The 27,731-nt window shown below is 44.1% G+C and overlaps 1 protein-coding gene across 1 annotated transcript; it reads right to left on the reverse strand.

Moving 5' to 3' along the window:
• Positions 1–4,189: 4,189 nt before the first annotated feature.
• LOC123748080 (uncharacterized) lies at positions 4,190–26,475 on the reverse strand. The gene is made up of 7 exons (XM_069313096.1): positions 26,427–26,475; positions 23,777–23,839; positions 19,340–19,399; positions 11,559–11,659; positions 11,031–11,157; positions 8,271–8,383; positions 4,190–4,584 (listed from the first exon to the last, which is right to left on the reverse strand). The coding sequence occupies exons 1-7, from the start codon at positions 26,454–26,456 to the stop codon at positions 4,305–4,307; spliced, it is 774 nt and encodes a 257-aa protein (XP_069169197.1). The 5' UTR covers positions 26,457–26,475; the 3' UTR covers positions 4,190–4,304.
• Between the last annotated feature and the right edge of the window lie 1,256 nt (positions 26,476–27,731).

Here is a 27,731-nt window from a genome sequence, read left to right on the forward strand (position 1 = left end):
ACCTTGGGAAGATAGATTGGGGGAACAGAGACCCACATGGAGGCCCAGTCACATGGAGAGCTAAGCTGCTGGATGTGGCAACAAGAAACTTTCTAAGTCAACACGTCAAGGGACCGACAAGAATGAGAGGAGGGGATGAACCAGCCTTGCTTGATCTGATATTTACCCTAAATGAGTCGGATATAAGGGAAGTTAAGTTGGAATCCTCCTTGGGAATGAGTGATCATAGTGTATTGAGCTTTGAGTACCTGGTTGAGCTGGGAATTATCACCCCCAAAAAAGAACTGGGAAACAAAGGGCTGGCGTACCGAAAGGGAAACTATATGGAAATGAATAAATTCCTATGGGATATACATTGGGACACAGAACTCGGACCAAGTCCGTACAAGACATGATGGACTATGTCACCCAAAAATGTCAGGAGGCTGTAAGCAGGTTTGTCCCAGCCCGACAGGAAAAAACAGAGAAGCAAAAGAAGAATCCGTGGTTTAATAAGGAATGTATGAAAGCAAATGAGCAGAACAAAAGGGCATGGAGGAACTTCCGTAATAACAGAACACCAGAAAGTAGAGAGATACCAGAGAACCAGGAACGAGTAGGTCAGTGTGAGAAGAGCAGCTGAGAAAAGGTATGAAAATGACATAGCTAATAAAGCCAAGACCGAACCCAAGCTACTACACAGTCACATCAGAAGGAAGACAACAGTGAAGGAACAGGTGATGAAACTTAGGGTGGGCGAGGACAGGTACACAGAGAATGACAAAGAGGTGTGTGAAGAACTCAACAATGGTTCCAGGAGGTCTTTACAATAGAACAGGGAGATGTCGCGGCGCTAGAAGAGGTGGCAGCAAACCAGGTGACCTTGGATAGGTTCGAAATTACAAGAGATGAGGTCAAGAAGCACCTATTGGAGCTGGATGTGAGAAAAGCTGTTGGGCCGGATGGAATCTCGCCATGGGTATTGAAAGAGTGTGCAGGAGCACTTTGCCTACCACTCACCATAGTGTATAGTAGGTCACTGGAAACGGGGGCCCACCAGAAATATGGAAAACTGCTAATTTAGTACCAATATACAAAAAGGGTGACAGACAAGAGGTACTGAACTACAGGCCAGTGTCCTTAACTTGTATACCATGCAAGGTGATGGAGAAGATTGTGAGAAAACACCTAGTAACACATCTGGAGAGAAGAGACTTCGTGACAACCCATCAACATGGGTTCAGGGAGGGTAAATCTTGCCTTTCAGGATTGATAGAATTCTACGATCAGGTGACAAAGATTAAACAAGAAAGAGAAGGGTGGGCGGACTGCATTTTTTTGGACTGTCGGAAAGCCTTTGACACAGTACCCCATAAAAGGTTGATGCATAAGCTAGAGAAACAGGCAGGAGTAACTGGTAGGGCGCTCCAGTGGATAAGGGAGTACCTAAACAATAGGAAGCAGAGAGTTACAGTGAGGGGTGAGACCTCAGACTGGCGTGAAGTCACCAGTGGAGTCCCACAGGGCTCTGTACTTGGGCCTATCCTGTTTCTGATATACGTAAATGATCTCCCAGAGGGTATAGACTCATTCCTCTCAATGTTTGCTGACGACGCCAAAATTATGAGAAGGATTAAGACAGAGGAGGACAGCTTGAGTCTTCAAGAAGACCAGGACAGGCTGCAGGAATGGTCGAACAAATGGCTGTTAGAGTTTAATCGAAGCAAATGTAATGTAATGAAGATAGGGGTAGGAAGCAGGAGACCAGATACAAGGTATCACTTGGGAGATGAAATACTTCAAGAGTCCGAGAGAGAGAAAGACCTGGGGGTTGATATCACGCCAGACCTGTCTCCTGATGCTCATATCAAGAGGATAACAGCAGCAGCATAAGCCAGGTTGGCTAACATAAGAACGGCCTTTAGAAACTTGTGTAAGGAATCTTTCAGAACATTATATACCACATATGTCAGACCAATCCTGGAGTATGCGGCACCAGCATGGAGTCCATATCTAGTCAAGCATAAGACTAAAATGGAAAAGGTTCAAAGGTTTGCCACCAGACTAGTACCCGAGCTGAGAGGTATGAGCTACGAGGAGAGACTACGGGAATTAAACCTCACTTCGTTGGAAGACAGAAGAGTTTGGGGGGACATGATCACCACATTCAAGATCCTCAAGGGAACTGACAGGGTTGATAAAGACAGGCTGTTTAACACAAGGGGCACACGCACTAGGGGACACAGGTGGAAACTGAGTGCCCAAATGAGCCACAGAGATATTAGAAAGAACTTTTTTAGTGTCAGATTGGTTGACAAATGGAATGCATTAGGAAGTGATGTGGTGGAGGCTGACTCCATACACAGTTTCTAGTGTAGATATGATAGAGCCCAATAGGCTCAGGAACCTGTACACCTGTTGATTGACAGTTGAGAGGCGGGACCAAAGAGCCAGAGCTCAACCCCCACAAGCACAACTAGGTGAGTACACACATACACACACACACATACACATACACACACACACATACACACACACACACACACACACACACACACACACACACACACACACACACACACACACACACACACACACACACACACACACACACACACACACACACACACACACACACACACACACACACACACACACACACACACACACACACACACGTGTCAGGAAAGTGTAAAGTAATGAAATTAGGCGAAGGGAGCAGAAGGCTGAACACAAGGTACCATCTGGGAGGTGAAATCCTACATGAGTCAAATAGAGAGAAAGATCTGGAGGTCGATATAACACCGAACCTGTCCCCCAGAGGCCCACATCAAAAGGATATCGTCAGCGGCATATGCTAGACTGGCCAATATAAGAACTGCCTTTAGAAACTTGTGTAAGGAATCGTTTAGGACCCCTGTATACCACTGATGTAAGACCAATCCTGGAGTATGCAGCTCCAGCCTGGAGTCCATACCTAGTTAAACACAAGACGAAGTTAGGGGAGATTCAGAGGTATGCCACCAGGCTGGTCCCGGAACTAAGAGGAATGAGTTACGAGGAAAGGCAAAGGGAGCTGAACCTCACAACCCTGGAAAACAGAAGAGTAAGTGAAAACATGATAACCACCTACAAAATTTTCCGGGGAATTGACAGGGTGGAGAAAGACAAACTCTTTAGCACGGGTGGAACACGAACAAGGGGACACAGGTGGAAACGTAGTACCCAGATGAGCCACAGAGACGTTAGAAAGAATTTTTTGTGTCAGGGTAGTTAACAAATGGAATGCATTAAGTAGTGGTGTGGTGGAGGCAGACTCCATACACAGTTTCAAATGTAGATATGATAGAGCCCAATAGGCTCAGGAATCTGTTCACCAGTTGATTGACAGTTGAGAGGCGGGACCAAAGAGCCAGAGCTCAACCCCCGCAAACACAACTAGGTGAGTACAACTAGGTGAGTACGTGTGTGTGTGTGTGTGAGTTTTAGAGTGTGTGTGTGTGTGTGAGTTTGAGAGTGTGTGTGTTTGTGTGTGTGGGACTATACATGTGTATCCACCCTGGTTAACACATACATACACTTTGGTGCTGATCAAGCAGGTGGGGCGGCCAACCACAGAGAAATAGCAAAATCAGTCTAATACTGGTAATTGAAAGGTCAATACACCTTTGTTTTCATTGCGTCTGAGATGCATGGCCTCTTGGGTAGGAGTGCTTTGGGATTTCTCAAGGAATTGGGTTCCAGACTCATTGATATCACCAGAGACCCAAGGGCTGGCAATTTTTGGTTTCAGCGCCTCAGTGTGGCGATCCAGAGGGGAAACGCCTGCTGCGTCCTCGGTTCCTACCCGGAAGCAAACGAGCTCCAAGTGATCCATAACATTTAAGAACTCATTGTATTAACTAATGTACAGCTTGAAACCTTTAAATATCTAATAAAGAACAACGAAACACAAAAAGAAGAGGGTGGTAGGAGAAAAGCACACAGAAATTGAAACATTCCCTCTAATGCGTTATGTGTGCTTCCCTCCTAGGCTAAGGGTCCCGTTCTTCCAGCCAGAGGGGTACTCCTTTCCATAAAAGAAATATATAGAATATATTATTTTTATATGGATAGCTACACACACATAACATATATATATATATATACATATATATATATATATATATATATATATATATATATATATATATATATATATATACATATATACATATATATTATACGTGGAAACGTGTCTGCCTGTATGTCTTTCTCTCTCCTAGCATCTCAGTATGTCTGTATGTCTTTGCGGATAGCTTCCCGCAATTTCAATGGCCAGCTACTTAACCTAAATTTGGATTGGGTTGGTAAGCTCCATATATATTTGGATTGTGTTGGAACGTTCCAGGTATATTTGGATTGGGTGGGATAGCTCCATATGTATTAGGATTGGGTTGCATAGCTCCATATGTATTAGGATTGGGTTGCATAGCTCCATATGTATTAGGATTGGGTTGCATAGCTCCATATTTATTAGCACGGTGTTGGAGAGCTCCACTCAGAGCTCCGGCAGCCCCGGCAAAGACATTTTTGAGAAAACCCCAGCCTCTCTTCTGATTTCGTCTGCAACAAACACAAAATATTTATTATTGTAAAGTGTCTGATCAGTTTTGTTTCTAAAGAGAGTAATGTAAATAAACCTGGTTAGGCAGTCCTGAGTATCATGCAACTGTTGAAGGTAGTCAGTGACACATTTTAAATATTCTAATGACGTGTGACAATGTTGACAATTATGGGCTTCGTTCTTCTGATGTGTGTCAAGAGCAGGAGAGGTGTAAGGTGTGCATGGGGGAACACTGTGTACGGTGTGCATGGGGGAACACTGTGTAAGGTGTGCATGGGGGAACACTGTGTAAGGTGTGCATGGGGGAACAATGTGTATGGTGTGCATGGGGGAACACTGTGTAAGGTGTGCATGGGGGAACACTGTGTAAGGTGTGCATGGGGGAACACTGTGTAAGGTGTGCATGGGGGAACACTGTGTAAGGTGTGCATGGGGGAACACTGTGTAAGGTGTGCATGGGGGAACACTGTGTAAGGTGTGCATGGGGGAACACTGTGTAAGGTGTGCATGGGGGAACACTGTGTAAGGTGTGCATGGGGGAACACTGTGTAAGATGTGCATGGGGGAACACTGTGTAAGGTGTGCATGGGGGAACACTGTGTAAGGTGTGCATGGGGGAACACTGTGTAAGATGTGCATGGGGGAACACTGTGTAAGGTGTGCATGGGGGAACACTGTGTAAGGTGTGCATGGGGGAACACTGTGTAAGATGTGCATGGGGGAACACTGTGAAAGATGTGCATGGGGGAACACTGTGTAAGATGTGCATGGGGGAACACTGTGAAAGATGTGCATGGGGGAACACTGTGTAAGGTGTGCATGGGGGAACACTGTGTAAGATGTGCATGGGGGAACACTGTGTAAGGTGTGCATGGGGGAACACTGTGTAAGGTGTGCATGGGGGGAACCCTGTGTAAGATGAGCATGGGGGGAACACTGTGCATGCAGTGGGTGTGGAGCTCCACGCGGCAGACATAAGGGGGAGGTACACCATGCGTCATATGTGTATTGATGATACTGTCTGTGTAGTGGGTGTTGGGGACGATGTTTGTAAAGTGGTTACTGAGGACCTCAGGGGCCAGATGGGTGCTGGTGACCTCGTGTGTTAAGTGGATGTTCAGGAGCCAGTGTAAAGTTTTCACGTTGGTGTTGGGGACCGTCGTGTTAATCTATGTGCTTATGACGTCGTGTGTCAAGGGACTACTGTGGGTCTTGTGTAATGAACCGGTGTATGGGCAACCAATGTGTTAAGTGGGTGTTGCGGACACTCTATGTTTAGTGTGTATTGGAGAACCCGTATGTTAAGGTGGTGTTGGGGACCACAAATGTTAAGTAGTTCTTGGAGACCCTGTGTCTCAAGTGGGTGTCGGGAACCTTGTGTGTTAAATGGGTGTTTGAGACCCAATATTTGAAGCGAGTGTTGGGGAACTACGTGTGTCAAGTTGGTGTTTGGTAACCCAAGAGGGGTTTAGTGTTGGGGACTGCTGTGTGTTAAGTGGTGTTTGGAAGACCCACTGTGTTACGTGGGAGTTGGGGACTCCCGTCTGTCATCTTATTGTTTGGAATCCTGTGAGTTAAGTGGGTGGTGGCGACCATGTGTGTCAAGTAGGTGTTGGTGACCCCGTGTATGAAGTTGGTGCTTGGGACCCGGAGTGTTTAATGAATGTTCGGGGCTCCAAACACTCACTTGACACTCAGAAAAAACTAATTTTGCAAAATGTTTTGAAAATTTTCATTTAGAAAAGTTTGTTCCAAAATGTTTTGAAAGATTGACACTGAAAAGTTTTCTACAGAAAAAAATTAATACAAAATGTTTTGACAATTTTCTAACAGAAATGTTTGTTGCAAAGAGTTCTAAAATACTTAGCAGGAAAAGCTTTGCAAGAGAAATAAGATTTATGTGCAAAGTTTCAAAAAGTTTCCTACAGAAAAGTTTCTTACAAAAAGCTATGCAAAGTTTGTTATAGATAAAAGTTTTGAAAGATTTTACACAGAAGAAGTTTTTAAAAGTTTTTATTGAATGGTTTGGTATAATTTAGTTGTTAAAGTTTGAAAAAATGTTTCATAAAGAAATTTGTTACGACTTCATAAAAGTCATATAGAAAAGTTGCCTTATTATAGTTTGTTATTAGATAAAGTTGAAAATTTTTGTTGTTGCTTAAAAAACAGTAATGTTGGTGTTACAGAAGCAATACTAATACGCTTGGTCATGCATAAAACACTAATGATAGTTACGATACATTTCACAAAGAATGTCTTCGTATATGTTGTCTTAATAAATGATGACTTGTTTTGATTATCGAAAGTTGTTACAAACCAGTTATGTTTCGAGAAGACATTCTATGGATTTTTCCTGAAACTGACATTCCACCATTAATCCCCATAAATTCCATGGCATAAGGGAAGTATGAGTAGGTGGGTACACAATGGTATGGAAATCTGAAGATAAAAATGGAAGATGGTATGGAACTGAGAGGTTAAATTAAGCATGAATAGGTATGTATGAAGAGGTAAGTCTAGATAGGTGAATACATACATACATACGACAATAGCATGCATTTTTAAGCAATCAACGTTTTGATTGAGAACGAAGAATCTTGTATTGACCAGAAGCCTCAGGAAGAAGGGAATGATGGTACCCTGGAGACCGAGGCAAACACAGGTGTTTGGACTGTGAAAATCTATTTTTTTTACACTTGTTTATAGATAATTTTTTGGACTTGAATATTAATGTTTTTGGGAAAGTGAGTAAATATATATTTTTAATTTATTCAAAAAGAATTTAAATGTGTAAGAGTCTTTCGACTTGTGAATAAAAGTTTTCGGACTGGTGTTCATCGCCAATGACTTAGAATATAATAATATCCCTATTCATTCCATTCATCTACAGTCTTGAGACTTCCTCTGGAACCAAGTCAGGGTTTCCCTCATTCCCCACATGCCCTCTTGCTGTGGTACAGGAGGACATACACTCTGGCTGTGGTATAGGAGGAGTTCTACCTCCAACACTTCTCTTCAAATGCACTTCTTTGTGCATTTGAAGAGAAGCGCTGGAGGTAGCCACTCCTATACCACAGCCAGAGTGCATGCGGACAATGCCAGGAAACCTAACATAAATATCCCTATTGTTGTCACTAGATGCACTGAATATACCTATGTGTTGCAATAAGTATATTTTGATGATATAATTTTAAGAAGTATATGGTACAATTTCAATAGGTTCATGGTGCACTGGATGTAGGTAGATGGTACTTTAAGTATAGGTAGAGGGAGCCTTTGGAACAGATAGGGAAATGAGTTTTAATGATGCATAAGGAATTGATAGCCTGTAAATTGGGTATATACAAATGGCCCAAATGACTCAGGTAGATGGTACAATGGATATAGTTAGATGGTACATTAGGAATAATTAGATGAAACATTAAGTAAAGATATATTTTTCATTAAGTAAAGATTGATGGTTCATTAGGTGTTGGCAGATGGTTCATTGTGTAAATATATAAATGGAACATTTGGTATATGCAAATACCTACTTTAGTGACATTGATAGATGCAACATTGGGTATATATAAATGGCTTAGTGAGAATAGATAGATAACACATTCGTAGGTCTGAACACAGACAGATGAGTGATGCTACACGTTAGTCTCACCCGTGTGTCTGACCACTACAGCAAGATTCTTACTTTCGCTCCATGATGGAGATGTCAGAGCAGAGTGTGGTCCGCTGGTTGGAGCAGGAGGATCCGGCCTTGTCGACACCGTCCTCGGGAGAGCACTGCTCCGACACTACTGTCCACTGTGTATCGCGGCAGCAGTAGCAGCAACACGGCATTTACCAGAGACGTTGGATTAGTTACAGTCAGGTAAGTGTTATAAAGTGGAAAGTGTGTAAGTAACGGAGTTCAAAAGATATCTGCCTTGGGTGAAAAATTATCGCCATAGAAGAAACGGCTTTTTACGTGAGGTGAGGTATGTGGGGACATATTTATTAACATAACTCTGGTAATAAGATATTTAAATAAATCTTTATGAGGATCACACTGTATAAGTTTAATTAACAAACTAATGCATTCTACAGAAGTGCATAGTTAAGTAACGCCATTCCATGGGCCTGCCCAACGGCTCCTGACTGTGACAATCACACTATCTTAAACAATTACGAAACTAAAGTTATTTCCTTTCACGTCTAATAAATTATATAAATATACAAAATTAACTAATACCTAAAAGAAATATTTAATTACCATTGTTAATTCGAAGACTTAAGATAGAGAATTAATTCGAAGACTTAAAGATAGAGACCTAAACTCTTAATGATTAAATCATCTTGGAGAGTTCTCTCTCTCTCTCTCTGACTCGGAAGTTGGTGGCAGGAGGGAGGGTCTGACGCCATTATTTGCTCGTCCACCAACATGACTGGTTAACAGCGTGGCGACCGACCTTATTAAGCAGCCTAGGGTTACTGTTCTCCTGCTGTTCTAATCCCACGACCACAAGATCTGGTCGTGTCCGCCTGACACATTATAGCAACAGCTAAGTGTTACCCGTTCCGTACATAGTATTGTGTTGTGGCCATAGCGTTTGAGCACAGGGGAAACACAGTGCAGCAGAGAGCGTATATAATGACAACACCGGCATCTCACGTAAGGGCAATAATATTTAATTCTCTATTAATATAAATGAGATAATTTGGTGAGATATAATATAAATCTATTTTTAATCTAACAGTTAATTTGGCGGCAGGAAATGTGGAGGATCCAGCCAGTCCTCCTTCCAACTGGACGCTGAGCAGCTGTATTTTTACCAACGTGTTCAGGACTACCCACACTCCTAGCCAGCTAATTCTGGAATTATTAATTACAACCTGTAATTTAGAAAGCCTAGAGATTATTCACAAAGTAAACAACTTACCTAGAAATATAATATCTAGATTAAACAGAACCTATTTTCAATAACGCACTGGATGATATAAATTGAATTAATAATAAAATTTAACTGTCCTTTGGGGCTGTGTGAGAACTACTTACAACTATTGACACAGTCCAATCTCTAATATATAAACGACAATAATAATTTCCCAGCGAAAACCCACAAGGTATATCAACCTCAACGTTTACTGAAGAGCATAAAGCACTGAGTTTACTCAGTGCTTTATGCTTATGATGTTTGTGGTGCTTTTCTCTTATAAAATTTGCATATTCTTATATTAATTTACTTGTTTTCTTAACTGCTAATTGTTAGTATTATAAAGAATCTCCCTCGAAGTAAAGATCTGTGCCTAACAGGGATGTTAAAATGGACTGAATGTTGACCTGGGTAGTTGGTGTCTTAATAGAAGTATATTGTTAATGTTGATTACCATACTGTTCATTTCGTAAGTATAATTATAGATGCCACACCTGTGACAGGTAAAACTATGCTTTTTCTTGAAAAACAGCGCCATCTGTTGCTTGTAAGAGCAACACACATGCTATACTAAGTGTTACAATTCCATTTCAATGTTTCTGATTGAATTGATAAATTGAATTTTCATAGAATTTGATTTATTTTTATTTAATTATTTTGTGTGAATTGCGATGCGATAATCACACAATTATATTTTGTGTGAGCTGTGTTGTTTACCATACCGTTCATTTCTTGAGTATAGTTAATTTTTAATTTTTTCGTATTTTCATTTCAATGTTTAACTGTTATTCTAATATTTCAGTGATGGGAACATCAGATCATTTGATGTTCCTAATTTTCTGATGGGAACGTCAGACCATTTGGGAAGGCATCGGACGAGGGAGTGGGGAATGGTGGGGATGACGAGGCGACGGAAGTGAGAGATAGTGGGGAGGACGAGGGGACAAGGGAGTGGTTAATGGTGGGGAAGGACGAGGGGACGGGGGAGTTTAGAATGGTGGGGACGGGGGGATGGGGGCATGGAGAATGGTGGGGAGGACAAAGGGACAGGGGAGTGGGGCATAGTGGGGAAGGATGAGAGGATGGTGGAGTGGGGAATGGAGGGGAGGACGAGGGGACGGTGGCGTAGGGAATGGTTGGGAGGCCGAGAAGACGGGTGAGGGGGGATTGGTGGGTAGGACTGGGGAACAGGGAAGGTTGATGTAGCTCAGCAACGCGTGGCCGGGTACTGCTAGTTAATAATATATATCTTGTGCCAAGGAATCGGAGGCAAAGAGACAGAGAAGGAAAGCCGGTAGCCAGGAAGACAAACCAGAATCGGACTTCGTTTGTGCTCGGTGTGGGATGGACTGCCACTCTCGGATTGGCCTCATCAGTCACACCAGATGCTGCACCAGGATTGACAACTAGGGCGCAACTCCATAGTTTCCCGAGACTGAAGGATGCCTACTACTTGTGGGATTTTAAAAAGAGAGAGAACGAAAGAGAGCTTGACAGTGAAGAAGAACTAGGATAACAGCTAAATAGAGACTACTAACCTGAAGAGTGCAGGAATCACAGGTGAAATCGGCAGGTATGATGAGAGGTATATTGTACTCTCCTCCCTGGGTATTCTTGTCCATCTTATACTGACGGCCTTCCACCCCGGATATCTCCATGGGCCACCTGCGCGTCATGTCAATTAGGTCAAGTTAGATCATGCCTCAGATACATACTGAAAACTAAGTTTTTGAGAAATATCCATTGCATAAAATATTTTAACTCACACACAAACACATGTTCATAAAGCAATAAGCAAACTCAGTTTAAGCTTGTTAATCGTGTTTAAATTTAATTCAAGAGTTAGAAACTAAATGAATTTGGCTTTTCTGTAATGAAAGTTATGAAAATTTACCAAATATATTAAAGAAATTTTGTAAGAAAATATATACATTATAATTATTCGTGATATAAACTCCAAGTTGTATCAAACACTGCTTGACGGTAATGATATTTGCCTTTCTATCAAACTGTATGTGAATAATCTAACTGTGGGGGACTATGCCTAGAAAGACTTGATGTATCACCTCATGAGGCAGTCTTCATCCCCGGGGCCTGTCTTAGGGCAGAGGTAGAACTCGAAGACCCCTTTCTCCACATGCGGCACCTGGGCCTTCACCAGCATCTCCTGTAATCCACCGACGGAAAAAGATGAATGTCAGAAGGATCAGTTCACGTGGCATCTGTACCTTCACAGCAAATATAAACTGTGCCGGAGGGAGGTGGGGGGGGGGGGATAAATGCTATATGATGTTTAAACTATTTTTGCAAATGTCAACCAAAACGACTAGTTTGTTCCTCAACAACTCTCACTACCACAACGACTCCCCCTCCCCGCTCAGCTCGTTGTCGCCGTGTGGGGGCTTTGTGGGCGGCTGCTGGAGTGTGATGCTCCTTAGGACAGTCCTCTGTCCTTTTCTAGCCTTGTGCTCCTGCTGCCGTCCTCTCCAATTCTGCTGGGCACCTTTTCCTTTTCCTTCTGTTTCGTTTTTCTCCCCCCTCTTCTCCTATCTGCTTGCCGTTTCCTGCCGACCTTTTGCTCGTTCTGGTTCTTCCATGGACTTCTTCTATTTTGACGCCCGGGTGCTTGAGGAGGCATACTCATTCACCCGTAGAACTGCAGTACCCGACGTCGAGAGCGAGGGGAACCTTTTATTGTCAATCCCCACTTCGTCACTGAACCCGATCTCGACGGACTGTCGGTTTCTTAAGGTGGCGTTTGTGGGGCGTATACTCACGACGCACCCCTAGGAGGCCCCGACAAGATCGGCGATAGCTTCTTGTTGGGTGTCCTGCCTCTAATTGTGGCTCCATGGTGGGTGTGGGGGCACATTCGTGAGTGAATTCTTAATTTCGTCAAGATGATAACCCCTGTTTCGGCTGCTTCTGGCTTACCTTTTCAGGCTCGTGGGGTGGGCGACCAAGCCCCCGAGTCGGTCCGTATTGGAAGACCGGGCTCTGTAGCCTCCGCTGCATTGGGCCCCGACCTTGCTCCTCCTTTGGCCTCTCTGACTCCTTCCCCTGGCTCCCCTCCCTCCTCTGTGGTTGGGTCGAGCCCCAAGCCCCCAGTGGTGACTACCTCGTCCCCTGGCGCGGCTCCTTCTCTAGTTGTAACTACTGCGCCTTTTAACCCCTCTCTCTCTCTGGGGGTTCTCACCGCCGTCCTCGTCACGGCCGCCCTCGCTCGATTCCTTCCAGTTCTGCTACCTATCAAGCCTTGTTTGGTCCCGCTTCGTGGGCCAAATATTTTGATCTCCTCCCTCTTGATTCTGCGCCTCCTGACGATTTCTCCCTTCATCGACATCTCATTGATTCCGTGGATGCCTCCATTACTTTCAACCCCACTCGTCTCGGTACACGTGTCGTTGCTGCTCCTTCTCAGGATGCTGCTTCCCGCTTGGCTGCCTTATCCTGCCTTGGCGAGACCCCCGTTCGGGTCTCGAAGAACGCTCAATTGAATGCCAGTGTTGGCACTATTTTGCTCCCGCCCCATGTTGCAACCGGTGTTCGGGACCTGCGCGACTGCCACGACGATATTCGCCATATCCTCGCTGCCCAGGGCCATTCTATTCTCCAGGTGGACACGTTTACTCGTCCCCCTCGTGGTAGTCGCCGTCAACCCCTCCGGGTTGTGAAGATTACCTTTGATGGTAGGACCCTTCCACCCTCTGTCATTCTTGCTGGTGCCAGGTGCTCTGTCCAGGAGTACATTCCTTCTCCTCGGCTCTGCAACAAGTGCTGGAGGTTTGGGCATGGTGCCCTCCGCTGCTCCGGGACTGTCTCTCTCTGTCCTTTGTGTGGTGGCGAGGGTCACTCTAAGTCGGAGTGCACTTCTCCCCAGGCTCGTTGCCTCAACTGCGGTGAGGCCCATCCTACCTTCTCCCGTGCGTGTGTCCATTACAAGCTTGAGGCAGCCGTCCTCAACCTGAAGCACCGGGAGCGTTTATCTTTTCCTGAGGCGAGGCGCCAGGTTCGCCGGCTCCCGCCTTATGCTAATATCTCTTATGCTCGCGTGTTGCGCTCTTCCTCTCCTCGTCCTTCCCGCCTTCCTCAGACTCACAACCGTTTCCGGGCCTTGGACCCTGATGCGCCCACTGCCCCCTCCTCTGTTCCTTTGGGTTCTCTCCCGAAGGATCCTCCTCCTGGTCCTCTGTCTGGGGTTCCCCTTCCTTCTACCCGGTCTGTCGTGTCTTCTGTGTCTTCTTCCTCGTCCCCCTCAGATCCTCCTTCCCATCCTCTTCCTCCATCTATTGGCTCTCCCCACCGCCTGTCGGTGCGGGCGGATGTCCATCGCTCTCCTAACGGCCGTCGTGTGTGCTCTCGTTCGGCTTCTCCTGTTGAGACACTGGAATCCGTTGCCCGGTACGTAGTTGCTGGGACACCGGTCTCTTTAAGTCAGAAGTGTAAGCCTGGCTCCTCTCCTTCCTCTTCCCCGGCGGGTAAGAAGGCTTCGCTTTCTTCCTCAGCTCCTCCTTCTGGCTCTGTTGCTCCTTCCCCTCCCGTTTCAGTGCTTGCGCCCCCTGTTCCTGCTATGGAGGTTTCTTTGGCCCCTGCTTCCCTTTCGGTTGCTGCTCTTGCTGGGGTGCGCTCCCCTCTTTCTACTCCCCCTCCTCCTGCTGCTGTCCTTGACGGCTCCTCTCCGTTGTCTCCTCTTCCTCCTCCTCCTCCAGACCCTGCCCGCCCACCTCTGCTCTGTTCTCCCGTTTCCTTCCCTCCGTCTTTGCTCAGTTTACCCATGCCCCCTAACCCTGACTTTGCTGACCCTGATCCCGACCCTGATATTCTTTAACGTGCTCTGTTGGTCTTTCGCCTTTGTTTCTTCCTTGTTCTCTGTTTTTGTCCTTTCTCTTCTCGTCGTTGTCCATTCTTCAATGGAACGTTCGAGGTTATTACGCCAATTTCCTCGAACTCCAACTTCTGATTTCGCGGTTTTCGCCCCTTTGTGTCTGTCTCCAGGAGCCAATGCTTGGTGCTCGTCCTGGTCGTTTTCGTGGCTATTCCTTTCTCTCCCCCCCCCCAGCCATTGCTGGGGCTTCTAATTCTTCTGCTCTTTTGATTCGGGCTGATGTTCCCTTTGTTCCTTTACTTTTTCCTTCGCCTCTCCATTGTTCTGCTGCTCGTATCTTTGTGGGGAAATGGTACACAGTTTGTTCCATTTATCTCCCCCCGAGTGTCCCGCTCTCTCTTCCTGATTTGAAACACCTCCTGGACTCCTTGCCGGAGCCTGTGCTCCTGCTGGGTGACTTCAATTGTCGTCATTCTCTTTGGGGTGACGTTCTGACGAATACCCGGGGTCGCCTCCTTGAGCCGTTTCTCCTCTCTTCTTCCCTGTCTCTTCTGAATTCTGGTGAGCCCACTCATTTGGACTCTCGGACTCGCACCCTTTCTTGTCTTGATCTTTCTCTCTGCTCTTCTTCTCTTTACTTAGATTTCACGTGGCAGGTTCTTGATGACCTCCATGGAAGTGATCATTTCCCCATCCTTGTTTCCTTTTTCTCTTTTCGCCCTTCCCTCTCTTTCCCTAGGTGGCAGTTTGCTAAGGCAGACTGGACCCTATTTACCCTCAGTGCTGCTCTCCCTGACCTCTCCCTTCTGCCTCTCTCTCGCGCTCTCCTCCTTTTTCATGACACTGTCTTCAACGCTGCCCTCCGCTCTATTCCTCGCTCTTCCTCTCGGAGTCCACGGAAGTGCGTTCCCTGGTGGAATGCGGACTGTGCTCGGGCTGTCCGCTGTAAGCGTGCAGCCTGGAAGAGGCACCGCCGTAGGCAGACGACCGATTCTTTTCTTTTCTTTCGGAAAGCGAGTGCGGTGGCCCGTAGGGCCATCCGTACGGCTAAACGTGAATGTTGGGCATCTTATGTCTCAACAATTACGTCCGAGACCCCTCTGGCCCAGATCTGGAAGCGTATCCGCAAGATAGCGGGTAAGTTCGTTCCCGATGTTTCACCGGTCCTTCACCTCCATGATACTCTTGTGGCGGACCCGTTGCAGGTCGCTCCCGAACTGGGTTCCCATTTTTCTTCTGTTAGCTCTGGTCTTCATCTTCCCCAATCTTTCCTTCTTCGTAAACCTGTCCTTGAGTCTCGTCCTTTAGATTTCTGCACTCATCTTCAGCTTCCCTATAATGATCCCTTCTCTCTCTCTGAACTTCGTTCTGCCCTGCTGGCCCTCTGCGGTTCTACGGCGGCGGGCTCCGATGGTATTCATTATGAGATGCTTCGCCATCTCCCTCCGAGCACGTCTCAGTATTTACTGAGTCTGTATAATCGGATCTGGGAGTCGTCGTCAGTCCCTGAGGACTGGCTCGATGCCGTTGTCCTCCCTGTTCGCAAACCGGGGTCTCTGGGTACTTCCCCTAAGGACTTTCGCCCTATTGCTCTCACAAGTTGTGTCTGCAAACTCTTTGAACGTATGGTTAACGTTCGTCTGATGTGGTTCCTGGAACACCATCACCTCCTCTCCCCTTCTCAATTTGGTTTCCGCAAGTGCCGCAGCACGACAGATGTCCTGGTGAACTTGGAGGTCTATATTCGTACTGCTTTTGCTGCGAAGACCTCCGTTGTTGCCGTCCTTTTGACCTAGAAAAGGCTTACGACACCACTTGGCGTTATCATATCCTATCTCAACTTCATTCTTTTGGCCTTCGTGGTCATCTCCCTCTCTTTCTCCGCAGCTTCCTCTCTCGTCGTTCCTTTCGGGTGCGCCTTGGTACCGCTCTCTCTCCCTCTTTTCAGCAATACGAAGGTGTGCCCCAGGGTAGTGTTCTGAGCACTACTCTTTTTCTTGTTGCCCTCAATGGTCTTCTTTCCTCTCTTCCTTCTGGTGTCTTCTCCGCTCTCTATGTCGATGATCTTACCCTTTGTTGTCAGGGTGATGATTCGCCTCTCCTTCAACGCCGGCTTCAACTTGCAATTGATGCCGTGTCGTCTTGGGCCACAGGTCATGGCTTCAAGTTCTCTACTTCTAAGACTTGTGCCATGACTTTTACGCGGAAACGGGTTGTTCTTCGTCCCTCTTTGTCACTTTATGGTCATCCCCTTGAATACAAAGATTCCGCGAAGCTTTTGGGGTTATTCCTTGACACTCGTTTGTCTTGGTCTCCCCATATATCTTACCTCCGTGTTGAGTGCTCTAAGGCCCTTACCCTCCTTCGGGTCTTGTCCCATACTTCTTGGGGGGCAGATAGGCGCACTCTCCTTGCTTTACATTCCTCTCTCGTCCTGTCTAAGCTCGATTATGGTTGCCCTGCTTACTCGTCTGCTTCTCCTTCTACTCTTCGCCGTCTTGATGCTTTGCACCATACTGGGTTGCGCCTCAGTTCTGGTGCCTTTCGTTCGACTCCCATCCTTAGCTTGTATGTTGACACTGGCTTCCTGTCTCTCCAGGACCGCCGTGATCGCTACTGTCTTCGCTATCTTGCGCGGTCCTTGCAACATCCTTCCTCTCGCCTCTGTCGTGCTTTAACTTTTACCCCTCCTGCGGTTCCTGTTCCTCTTCACCACCTCCCTCTTTCTGTCCGGTTATCTCGCCTACAGGATTCTCTCTCCGTTCGTATTTCTGATGTTTCTCCTCGTGTTGTTCCTTCTTTGCCCCCGTGGAGGGTCCCTCTTCCGCGGTTTTGTACTTCCTTGACCCGTATCACTAAAGCTTTTACCCCTCCTACGGTTCTAAAACGCCTTTTCCTCGAGCACTTTTCTTCTCACTCCCGCTCCGTTTCTGTCTTCACCGATGGGTCTAAGTCAGCGGACGGTGTTGGCTACTCTGTTGTTTTTCCTGATCGCACTTATATGTGTCGCTTGCCTCCGGAGACTAGCATCTTTACAGCAGAACTTTATGCTATTCTCTATGCTCTTCGTCTCCTGCTTTCTCGTTGTCAGTCTTCCTTTGTGGTTGTTGTTGACTCTCGTAGTGCCCTCATGGCTCTCGGGTCCTTTAATCCGGTTCATCCAGTAGTTGTCGAGATCCAGCATTGGCTGTTTCTCGTTCACAGTAAATTTAAGTCGGTTGAGTTTTGTTGGGTTCCCAGCCATATTGGTGTGTCTTTAAATGAGCGTGCGGATGCTGCCGCTAAGGAAGCTGTCCGCTCTTGTCCCATCTCTCGTAAAGGCATTCCGTATTCCGACTTTTACCCAGTTATCCATTCCTCAGTTCTTACCCGTTGGCAGGCTTCTTGGTTGTCTGTTACTGGTAACAAGCTACGTACTCTTAAATGTTGTGTTTCCTCGTGGCCGTCCTCCTTCCACCGTAACCGGCGGTGGGAAACAGCTCTGGCGAGGTTGCGTATTGGCCATACTCGCTTAACCCATGGTCACTTGATGGAGCGCCGCCCTGCTCCTTATTGTCCTAGTTGCATTGTCCCTCTTACGGTCGTGCATGTCCTTCTTGAATGTCCTGACTTCCAGGACGAGCGTGTGTCTTGCTTTCCGACCGCCCCTCGCGGTCACCTGTCCCTCGATAGAATTCTTGGTGACTCGGATACTTTTGATATCGTTCGCCTTATGCGTTTTTGTTCTCGTATTGGCATCCTTGGTGATATTTAGCGCCCTCTGATTATTTTGCGTATTTGATGGTGCTACATAGCCTTCCCGGTTTGGTGCCTTCTTTTGATAATTACTTACTTACTTACCACAACGACTAACATACACCACAATCACCACAACTATCACAATGACTAAAACATGCCACTACCACTTTAATTCCACTTCTCTAGAGAGCAGGCAAAATAGATTTATAGTAACTTACAGTCGAAACATATTACGGGCATTGGTTCCCCATTGAAATAACACCACATGAGACAGGGAGGCATGACATGCGTACAAAATAGCCCTGTTGAAAAGGTGAAATATGTAAGCTGAGAGGTAGGAAGGGAACTATCAGGGAAAAGCGCCAAGCAATTACGACTCTATAGCACTTGGATGGGATTGGGACGGAGGAAAGGAGGGAGAGAATTATCTCATTTTCAAGAGCTCTAGACTTTTCAGTTTTCCCTCTTATCATAAAGGGCATAACTAGATGAACTATTAGTATTCAAAATAAAACTTGGTAAACTCCTCAAATTAAAACCTGAAAAATCGGGCTGTGATTCATACGTCAGGCTGTGAACAGCTGCGTCTAACAGCCTTGTTATCCAGATCACCAACTAGGAGGCCTCGTGAGAGATCGGGCCGCAGGAACGTTGCTCCTTGGAACGAACGCAAGGTAACCTCAAGGTAAGGTATACCATGAACCACTTTTTTGTGATCTCTGGCGATGCAAATTCCGTGAAGGAAGTCTCCTCTTATTCTATGCATGAAAAACATAAGTTTACTTGAAATTGCGTCCCCGCGTTTAAGCTTTTAAATATAGATTATAACACAATCAGGGACCAAACTACATGTTTCTGATCATAAATATAAAATGCTTAGCACAACAATTTGCAATTGTTCAGGACTAAACTATTATTTTTAACCATTAAAGATGCACCAAAGTTTGCCTTGTCATACGTATTAATTATTTATAGTCATTCATCACTCCACAGCAATAAGAAATCTATAAATATAAAATATAATGATTCTAAGAGATCCCCTCTCGGTGTATCACTGACGCCCGACAAAGGATCAAAATCCTTTTCTTGTCTCTCTATTGCAAACTTGCAGAATTTTTATATGCATTCTCTGATCACGTGATCAGTGCTCTCCATTAATGGAGCAAATTATTAAGAGTGTGATGGGAAAAGATTTTTTTTTATTGGAAGTTCAAAGCAGAAACTGCTGAACGGAAAGTACCAAAAACAGTATATTAATGATAGTAGAGTGGAAGTGTTACTCACCTCGCCAGCAACGTACTCAGGAAGTTGCTTCACAGCCTGGGAACTCTCGTCTGCTGCTTCCTGCAACATAAAAGAAGTGATAAACATAAGAAGACTCTTCTTAAATATAAGATATACACTTAACACACAAAATCAAACAGACATACACACACACACACACACACACACACACACACACACACACACACACACACACACACACACACACACACACACACACACACACACACACACACACACACACACACACACACACACACACACACACACACACACACACACACACACACACACACACACAAACACACAGGGTAGGGTATCTAATAAAGCAGGGTATCTAATAAAGCAGAAGAGATAAAAGAAAGAGTGAGTGAAGCAGATACTGACATAGTTGCAATTGTGGAAACTAAAATTAATGACATGATCTCAGATGCAATTTTCCTGAAGGGTGCCAGGTGATACGAAAAGAGAGGACACAGAGACAGGGAGGGGGAGTGGCACTCCTAATAAAGCGGAAATGGAAGTTTGAAGATCTGGGAAATCGGGTTACCAATGAGTGCACAAGCTTCATACATGGAACTCTGACAGTAGATGGGAGGAAGATTGTGATCTTGGTAATCTACAATCCCCCACCAAACAGTAGAATACCCAGGCAGGAGTATGATGACAACAACAAGGCACGTATAGATGAACTGCAGAAGGCAGCAACACTAGCCCACAGAATGAGAGCGAAGCTGCTGATCATAGGGGTCCTAAATCATGGAGAGATAAATTGGGAATCAAGGAATCCCCATGGAGGGGACGAAACGTGGGAAGTAAAATTAGTAGATGTTATAGACAGGAATTTCCTAACACAACATGTGAAGGAAGACACAAGGGAAAGAGGAGGAGATGCATCGAGCCTATTAGACCTGATTTTCACCCAGAACGTAGAAGATATCGAGAATTTAGAGCATGAAATACCTCTAGGGGCCAGTGACCATTGTCTCCTAGTCTTTGACTACATGATGGAATTCAAACTTATGACCATGGGACAAAAGATCTGGGAAAGGAGAGTTGACTACAGGAAACGGGACTATAAGAGGATAAGGGACTATCTGGGTGAAGTGCAGTGGGAGGAAGAAATTCGAGGAAAAACAGTCCAAGATATGATGGACCTAGTCATACAGAAATGCCAGGAGGCCGAAGAGAGATTTATACCAACAGTAAAGGGAAAAAATAAGAAGGAATATAATAACCCATGGTTTAATAGACAGTGTCAGGAAGCAAAAATGGCCAGCAGGCGGGAGTGGAGGAAGTACAGAAGACAAAGGACAGAGGACAACAGGATCAGATGCAACAGAGCTAGGCACGATTACATTAACATAAGACGAACATCGGAAAGGGACTATGAGAACGATATTGCAATCAAAGCGAAAAAACAACCTAAGTTACTACACAGTCTTAAAAGAAGAAAAATGTCGGTGAACGACCAAGTGACAAGACTAAGGAAGACAGAGGGGGCATATACTGAAAGTGACAAGGAAATCTGCGAGGCACTGAATGCCAGTTTCCATGGAGTGTTCACTACCGAGCCTGAGCAGCTCCCATTGTTGGAAGGGGTTACCCTAGATGAAAGACTATCAGATATAGAGGTGACAGCAGAGGAGGTAATGAAACAGTTGACAACTCTAGATGCAACTAAAGCAGTTGGACCAGACAAAGTATCACCGTGGATACTAAAAGAAGCAGCACAGGCCCTCAGCGTGCCTCTGGCAATGATCTTTAATGAGTCACTTATGTCGGGAGAATTGCCCAGTTGCTGGAAGAAGGCAAATGTCGTGCCGATCTTCAAGAAAGGTGATAGGGAGGAGGCACTTAACTATAGACCTGTATCACTGACAAGCATCCCCTGTAAAATACTGGAAAGAATAATTTGGCTACGACTGGTTGCACACCTGGAGAACATTAGGTTTGTGAACAAACATCAACATGGGTTCTGGACAGGGAAATCGTGCCTAACAAACCTTCTGGAATTCTATGATAAAATAAGGAGGATAAGACAGGACAGAGATGGTTGGGCAGACTGCATATTTCTGGACTGCCAAAAAGCCTTTGATACAGTACCGCACATGAGACTGCTGTTCAAGCTCGAGAGGCAAGCGGGGGTGGGGGGAAAGGTCCTAGCATGGATAAGGAACTACCTAACAGGAAGGAGCAGAAGAGTTATGGTAAAGGGCGAGAAGTTGGACTGGCGAACAGTAACAAGTGGAGTACCACAAGGATCGGTGCTGGGACCAATTCTATTTCTTGTATATGTTAACGACATGTTTACAGGCGTAGAGTCCTACATGTCGATGTTTGCGGATGACCCAAAGTTGATGAGAAGAGTTGTGACAGATGAGGATTGCAGGATTCTCCAAGAGGACCTGGACAGGTTGCAGAGATGGTTAGAGAAATGGCTACTGGAATTCAACACGAACAAATGTAAAGTAATGGAAATGGGACTAGGAGATAGGAGACCAAAGGGACAGTACACAATGAAGGGGAACAGCCTACCTGTGACGACGCGCGAAAGCGACCTGGGTGTGGACGTAACACCTAATCTATCTCCTGAGGCACATATAAATAGGATAACGACAGCAGCATACTCTACACTGGCAAAAGTTAGAACATCATTCAGAAACCTAAGTAAGGAGGCATTTAGGGCGCTTTACATTGCCTACGTGAGGCCAGTCTTAGAGTATGCCGCCTCATCATGGAGTCCCCATCTGAAGAAGCATATAATGAAACTGGAAAAGGTTCAGAGGTTTGCAACGAGACTCGTCCTAGAGCTACGAGGGATGGGGTATGAGGAGCGCCTGAGGGAACTGTGCCTTACGACACTAGAAAGAAGAAGGGAGAGGGGGGACATACCTGGTTGATGGGGTTCTGGGAGTTCTTCTACTCCCCAAGCCCGGCCCGAGGCCAGGCTTAACAATGATAGGAACGTATAAAATACTCAGAGGGATTAACAGAGTGGACATAGACGAAATGTTCACACGGAATAGTAACAGAACGAGGGGACATGGATGGAAGCTTGAAACTCAGATGAGTCACAGAGATGTTAGGAAGTTTTCTTTTAGCGTGAGAGTAGTGGGAAAATGGAATGCACTTCAGGAACAGGTTGTGGAAGCAAATACTATTCATAATTTTAAAACCAGGTATGATAGGGAAATGGGACAGGAGTCATTGCTGTAAACAACCGATGCTCGAATGGCGGGATCCAAGAGTCAATGCTCGATCCTGCAGACACAACTAGGTGAGTACAACTAGGTGAGTACACACACACACACACACACACACACACACACACACACACACACACACACACACACACACACACACACACACACACACACACACACACACACACACACACACACACACACTCACACACACACACACACACACACACACACACACACACACACACACACACACACACACACACACACACACACACACACACACACAAAGGAGAGGATGATCCAGCTAGACTCGATCTGATATTCACCCTGAATGAGTCGGAAATAAGGGAAGTTAATTTTGATGCCCCATGGAATGTCAGTGTTGGAAGTGTTCACAGTGTACTATCAATTGAAAATTTGATGGAGTTACGGGTAATCTTCCCCCCCCCCCCCAAAAAAAAGACCGGAAAGAATATAGGGCTAAGGTATAGGGTGGAATGATGTCAGTAGCCGAACGCACTTCTCAGCCTACTATTCAAGGCCCGATTTGCCTAATAAGCCAAGTTTTCATGAATTAATGTTTTTTCGTCTACCTAACCTATAGAATTATTAATCTTACTTTTTCGGTCATATTTAATAATATATGTCTACAGGAAAGACTGCTACCAAACACACACACACGCTGAGAACGTGTGTGTGTGAACAGCCTACATAGTAGGCTGAGAACGTACTTCTCAGCCTACTATGCAAGGCCCGATTTGCCTAATAAGCCAAGTTTTCCTGAATTAATATATTTTCTCTATTTTTTTTCTTATGACATGATAAAGCTACCCATTTCATTATGTATGAGGTCAATTTTTTTTTATTGGAGTTAAAATTAACGTAGATATATGACCGAACCTAACCAACCCTACCTAACCTAACCTAACCTAACCTATCTTTATAGGGTAGGTTTGCTAGGTAGCCCAAAAAGGTAGGTTAGGTTAGGTTAAGTAGGTTAGGTAGTCGAAAAACAATTAATTCATGAAAACCTGGCTTATTAGACAAATCGGGCCTTGCATAGTAGGCTGAGAAGTGCGTTCTGGCTACTAGGTACGACATATATATATATATATATATATATATATATATATATATATATATATATATATATATATATATATATATATATATATATATATATATGATTGTGTTACAGGAAATGTAAATGAGAGACATATACACTCACCAACTCATGGCAGTTGCGTGAGGGAGGACTGACGAGAAGCTGTGCCCAGCAGCACGTCCCAACCTGCAGTCAAGGGGAAAATAGTTCACATTAATAAGAAGAAATAATAGTAATTTATAACAGGAATATTATAAATATTAATATAGTAATATAAGTTACAGAAGTATTAACGTAGAATTGTGGTCGGAAACATTGATCACAGACTCCAAATTTGCAAGTATACTTTAGTCCTAAGCATTGTTCAGCATTTAATATATTTTGTGTGTATATTCACTGCATATACATAGTATATATTCAAATATTATATATGAATTGGTTTGGTGTTGAGGTTAAAACCATCCGGCTTCTGTAGCATTATTAAGTCGTCCAGAATTGCTTACTGACCAACCAGCAAAAATACACAGCCCGTCCTCCAAAAATGGTGAGGTAAATGTAACAGCCTCATAAGTGCAATTATGTACAATGTATGACAGTCAGGAATATTCCTTATTTTCACTTTATATTACACAAAATACATTAGTTATGAACCATGACAACCCATCCTCTTGCTTAGATAGTACTTCTCTGTAACTGTGTCCACTATAGTACAATTATTGACGTAATGAGGAATTAGATTCGCTTTATATAGTTCGATAAAAATTAAACAAAAAACAAACTTAAAATTTCCTATGCCTAGTATAGCACACATATGAACTTTATTATGTCTCAGATAGCGTGAATTAGGCCTTGGAAGGTTAGGTTTAGTTAGTTTAATTAGTCTTTGCAACATAAGTGGAAAATCGTTGTCCGGTTTGTCCACATTCCATAGTACCGATTTCTACTTTCTAATTCCATTGTACGTCGGTATATGTATCTAATTCTTCCTATGATTACTATCAAAACAGGAGGATGACAATGAACATTGTCCAGGACTAAATGTTTGTACACCGAGAAGTTCATCCCGGTAAGAAGTCTGATCTTGGGCTTAACGCTTATCATAATATGGAAATTTATTAAGGCAGCAAAAACATCTTGCTAACTAACCAGCAAGATTACTCTAGTCCAGAACAGTCTACGATTTGTGTAAAAATTGGGAGTATACACCAAGAAGCGGGTTACAGCTCTCACTGTTTACATGTCCGGGGGGAAGGGGGGGGGGGGGTGTACTGTGATGTCACAGTCCCTGGTGTACAGCGGACTCTACCGCGAATTAAATTAACTTCTTAACTACCTGTAGTACAGTAGTACACATGTGCCTAAGACCACTCAAAGACTACACGAAACTTAACATCTTCTTACAAGCTACTAAACAATGTAATAAATATTACATTGTTCAGTAGTACAATAGTACAAATTAAAGTCTTTATTTTGAAGCTAACCCCCCCCCCCCCCCCTTAAAAAAATAAACATTGTTCTGACCCTGGCTGGTGCACGTTTGTATCAACTTTGAATCAAATCTATCAACGATCTTTGTGCAAAATGAGATTTGTGTTCAAATCCGCAATATAGATCAAACGCATTTAAGTAATTTCACGATTAAGTGCAATTTTAAGGCAATCTTATTCCAAACTTGAGGGCATTCTTATTCCAAAAATTTTAACTTTTACATATAGTGTTATGAATAAAAGTAAACGAATTATTCTGTCTGAGGACGTCAAAAGTAATCGTAGCGAAGCACTTATAATTGAATTTTAAAATTTCACATGCTCGACATGTGTAACTATGTTAAATGTTCGACATGTGTAACTATGTTAAGTGTTCGACATGTGTAGCTATGTTAAGTGTTCGACATGTGTAGCTATGTTAAATGTTCGACATGTGTAGCTATGTTAAATGTTCGACATGTGTAGCTATGTTAAATGTTCGACATGTGTAGCTATGTTACGTGCTCGACATGTGTAGGTATGTTAAGTGTTCGGCATTTGTAGCTATGTTAAGTGTTCGGCATATGTAGCTATGTTAAGTGTTCGGCATGTGTAGCTATGTTAAATGTTCGGCATGTGTAGCTATGTTAAGTGTTCGACATGTGTAGCTATGTTAAATGTTCGACATGTGTAGCTATGTTAAATGTTCGACATGTGTAGCTATGTTAAGTGTTCGACATGTGTAGCTATGTTAAGTGTTCGGCATGTGTAGCTATGTTAAGTGTTCGACATGTGTAGCTATGTTAAGTGTTCGACATGTGTAGCTATGTTAAGTGTTCGACATGTGTAGCTATGTTAAGTGTTCGGCATGTGTAGCTATGTTAAGTGTTCGACATGTGTAGCTATGTTAAGTGTTCGACATGTGTAGCTATGTTAAGTGTTCGACATGTGTAGCTATGTTAAGTGTTCGGCATGTGTAGCTATGTTAAGTGTTCGACATGTGTAGCTATGTTAAGTGTTCGACATGTGTAGCTATGTTAAGTGTTCGGCATGTGTAGCTATGTTAAGAGTTCATCATGTGTGTGTAGCTATGGTAGGAATATATTTAATTTAATACGAAGTTTCCCACATCTTTCCTGCAAATTGAACTTTCATTGTGAAGAAGATCATTTTAAAGTTAATATACAGCAATTTATAGCTAGAAACGTAACGAAAAAGTTACGTAAATGATTGTTTTAAGAGCTCATATCAAACTTTAAATTCAGTTTTAGACGATGACATTAATGAGAAGTTAGACTAATACTCACAGTCAGGAGGAGTAGGAGAAGCTTGGCCATGCTGGCGGGTGTGTGCTGGTGTAGTGTGAGTGGTGAGGCTCACAGCCCTTATATACCTCACGCTCCCTCAACAGGAAGCCCATCCCACCATGTTTCACATCTCATTTTTCTCCCAGCAACCAAAGGGTCTGGTTAGAGCCAAGGCCGCAGGGACGTAGATCTCCGAAATCAACGCAAGGTAAACGCTAGATAAGGTATGGCGAATATAAACACATAAGATCAATATTCTAATTGTCATAACATTTAATCATGAAAGCGTTCCCTCGTGCGTGACACAGCTGACTCGTGCATGATAAGGTTGCCTTGAGCATGATAGTGTTTTCTTGAGCATGGTAGTACTGTTTCGAACATGATAAGGTTGTCTTGAGATTGATGTGGTTGTCATGAGTATGAAAGCGTTGTTTTGAGCATGACAGGGTTGTCTTGAGAATGATAAGGTTGTCATGAGCATAATAGGGTTGTTTTGAGCATGATAGGGTTATCTTGAATATGATAGGGTTGTCTTGAGCATCATAGAATTGTCTTTTGCATGATAGGATTATCATGAGTATGATAGGATTGTTTGGAGCATGATAGTGTTGTTTTGAGAATGATAGGGTTGTCATGAGTATGGTAGGGCAGTTTTGAGTATGATAGGGTTATCGTGAGCATGATAGGGTTGTCTTGAGCATGATAGGGTTGTCGTGAGCATGATAGGGTTGTCATATAATAGGAAAGAGTTGTTTTGAGCCTGATAGGTTTTTCTTGAACATGATATGGTTGTCTTGAGCATGATAGGGGTGTCTTTAGCATGATTGGTTTGTCTTGAGCATGATTGGTTTGTCTTGAGCATTAATGGGTTGCTTTGACCATGATAGGTTTGTCTTGAGCATGATTGGTTTGTCTTGAGCATTAAAGGGTTGCTTTGACCATGATAGGTTTGTCTTGAGCATGATAGAGTTGTTATGAGTATGATAGGGTTGTCTTTACCGTGCCAGAATTGTATTGTTCAAGATAGTGTTGTCTTGAGCATGATAGGGTTGTCTTGAGCATTATAGAGTTGTTTTGAGCATGATAAGGTTGTCTTGAGCATTATAAAGTTGTTTTGAGCATGATAGGGTTGTCTTAAGTATGAAAGGGTTGTCATGATCATGGTAGGTTGCCTTTAGCATGACAGGGTTGTTTTGAGCATTATATGGTTGTCTTGAGCATAGTAGGGTTGGCATGGGTATGATAGGGTTGTTTTGATGCTGATAGATAGATAGATAGATGATTTTGGGGCTTTTAGTGTCGCCA

Source organism: Procambarus clarkii, chromosome 74, assembly GCF_040958095.1.
Source record: "Procambarus clarkii isolate CNS0578487 chromosome 74, FALCON_Pclarkii_2.0, whole genome shotgun sequence".
NCBI lineage: Eukaryota > Metazoa > Arthropoda > Malacostraca > Decapoda > Cambaridae > Procambarus > Procambarus clarkii.

Coding starts and splice junctions, on each gene's coding strand:
- LOC123748080 (XM_069313096.1), bottom strand. CDS start 26,456: ATGGCCAAGCTTCTCCTACTCCTCCTGACT. Junction 19,400..23,776: donor CACGCAACTGCCATGAGTTG/GTGAGTGTATAT, acceptor TTTATGTTGCAG/GAAGCAGCAGACGAGAGTTC. Junction 8,384..11,030: donor GTGATTCCTGCACTCTTCAG/GTTAGTAGTCTC, acceptor CGCGATACACAG/TGGACAGTAGTGTCGGAGCA.